At 46.8% G+C, this 2,414-nt stretch overlaps 1 protein-coding gene across 1 annotated transcript in view; it reads left to right on the top strand.

Annotated features, from left to right (window-relative positions):
• The window catches only part of LOC105533558 (maltase-glucoamylase, intestinal-like), a 73,428-nt gene that overhangs the window by 58,479 nt on the left and 12,535 nt on the right, over positions 1-2,414 (top strand). The window contains exons 30-32 of the mRNA XM_011972031.1: positions 496-583; positions 1,400-1,538; positions 2,348-2,412. Of these exons, the coding sequence (XP_011827421.1) occupies positions 496-583; positions 1,400-1,538; positions 2,348-2,412 (292 nt within the window). The remainder of the gene's footprint in view (positions 1-495; positions 584-1,399; positions 1,539-2,347; positions 2,413-2,414) is intronic.

Genomic DNA, 2,414 nt, shown 5'->3' on the forward strand with positions numbered 1-2,414 from the left:
TATGGATTGTAAGTGTGTGTGTGTGTGTGTGTGTGTGTGTGTGTGTACCTGTGGCACTTGTCTATCTTTGTGTGCCTGAGTATATGGACCACTGACCTTCAGTCAAGAGGATAGTCATTGTCCAAGGAAGACTTTGGACACATCAGACACTTCCTTCTCTCAGGAGGGGAACAGCCTGATAGCCCTCACACCTTATACCAGACCTGACGTTCCTACTATAAAACCTCTGAGGCAATTGACTAGGAATTTCTTGGAACTTTCACTGCCTCACGCCCACCTTGAGAGAGATTTTTTTTTTAACCCTCTAGCCAGTTGTTCTGCAGGGGTGAATTAATCTTTCTAGCCAGTTATCACTAGGATTTGATGAAGCTCCCAGGGCTGGCATCTACAGGGGTTACTGGATGTTGAACAATTTATTCACTGCTTCCTTGGCTCAGAATTGGCCGGATGTAATTATCTTAAAGAGTGAGGTATGTCTGTGTTTGGTATTTCTAGGATATGAATGAACCATCAAGCTTCGTGAATGGGGCAGTTTCTCCAGGCTGCAGGGAGACCTCTCTGAACCGCCCTCCCTACATGCCATGTAAGAAGCCTTGGCCTCCTTGTTTGGCAGAGCCATGATTGGAAGAAGGATTACACTGGAGGAGCTCCAAGGCCAGGGGTGTGCCTGGATAGCTCAGGGCACATCCTTAAGGCTGCTGTGGTTTACTGGGGACCAGAGACAAAAGCTCTGCACATGCTTCACCCAGCTGGGCAAGTGCAAGTGACTAGACTCATTGAACAAATTTCTTGAATTTGTCCAGAAATCACTTAGCAGTGCTCATGCCACCAAAGGGTTCTCACACTTAGGCTTGTTAGTTTTTTAGGCTTATGTGAATTCCATCACAGGAATTTTTTGGTGTCATCAATGGGTGGAAATTATTGGCTTGTCATTATTGCGGAGCTGATGGACTTTGGAGTTATACTTGGGTTCATATCTTAGCTCCAGAAATTATTCTCTCTAGGAGTTTTGTGACTTTTCACAGATTATGCAATATTTCCGAATTTCGGTTTGCTGTACTGTAAAAGACAGATAATGAGGTCTTCTTCATAGAATTATAAGAATTACATGAAATAATTGACACATCAAAAGCCAAAATCAGAGTCTGTCATGTAGTATTCGACAGCTGTACGTTCTTCCTGATACCTCTGCTTTCTTCAGTGAACTTGATGTTGGAAACACTGCAGGTGCCATAGCAGCTCAGAGCTGGGGGCTCTGTGCTCATGTCTCTGGGAAGATGGAGAGTGACCCAGGCAGGACTCAAGTCAGTCTTAAGATCCAATGTCTAATCCCTTGAGGAGAGGTCAGGGATAAACAGAATCAGGGCTGGATTTCACCTCACCAGTTCTTCCTCCTCAGATTTGGAGTCCAGGGACAGGGGCCTGAGCAGCAAGACCCTGTGCATGGAGAGTCAGCAGATCCTCCCAGACGGCTCCCCGGTGCAGCACTACAACGTGCACAACCTGTACGGGTGGTCCCAGACCAGACCCACATACGAGTGAGTCTCTGCCTTCTCCAGCTGTCACAACCCGGAGGGATTGCCAGGGACTGACATAGCCACCCTAGTTTTCTTTCATTCCCATTCCAGGGGTTAAGAAGATTCTCATGGCAACCGTGTAATGATTCTTATTAAACAAATACTCATTGACGTGGAGCCAGGCCCTCTGATGAAAAGGAGGAGGCCAGATTTAAATAAGACATGGTCCCACCAGTGAAAAACTTAATGATCCTGGTGGGAACGACACACATGGAGACACCATAATGATCACACAGGGCAGCCGGCGGTGCAATAGCTGTAGTTACAGGAGGTGAAGGGAACACAGAGACTGGGCATCTCTCCCCTTTATTTCAAAGTGAATCATCTTTGGAGACTTTTTTTATTTTGGGCCATTCTTGGTGGAGGGTAATTGGTATTCTACTGAATTAGCACAGTCCTGCTTTGCAAACTCAACGAATGGTATGAATTCTTCTAAGGACAGTCTTATGATCTTCACTGTGTTCCTCCTCAAATATAGAAAACTAAGTACTGAGCAAGCCAATAGCAAGATTTAGTGATTTCTTTCTATTTTTGGGGCACTTCAGTGAGATCGCTACAGTGAAGTTCTTTGTAAAGCACTGTGAGAACACGTGACTCGGTATCTCCATTATCTGGGGATCAGTGGAGCCCCCATTGCAGCTTAGATTCCCATGTTCCCTCCAATCACGCAGCAAACATTGACTAGGCTCAAGGGCTCTGGGAGCAGGAGCTCTCTGGCCTTTGCTCCCTTGGCCGTGCCCTTAGTTCACCTCCTGTTGCCCTCCAACCAGAGCCATGCAGGAGGTGACGGGACAGCGAGGGGTCGTCATCAGCCGCTCCACATTTCCCTCTTCTGGC

The sequence above is a fragment of the Mandrillus leucophaeus genome, unplaced genomic scaffold (genome assembly GCF_000951045.1).
Source record: "Mandrillus leucophaeus isolate KB7577 unplaced genomic scaffold, Mleu.le_1.0 Scaffold1260, whole genome shotgun sequence".
Lineage (NCBI taxonomy): Eukaryota > Metazoa > Chordata > Mammalia > Primates > Cercopithecidae > Mandrillus > Mandrillus leucophaeus.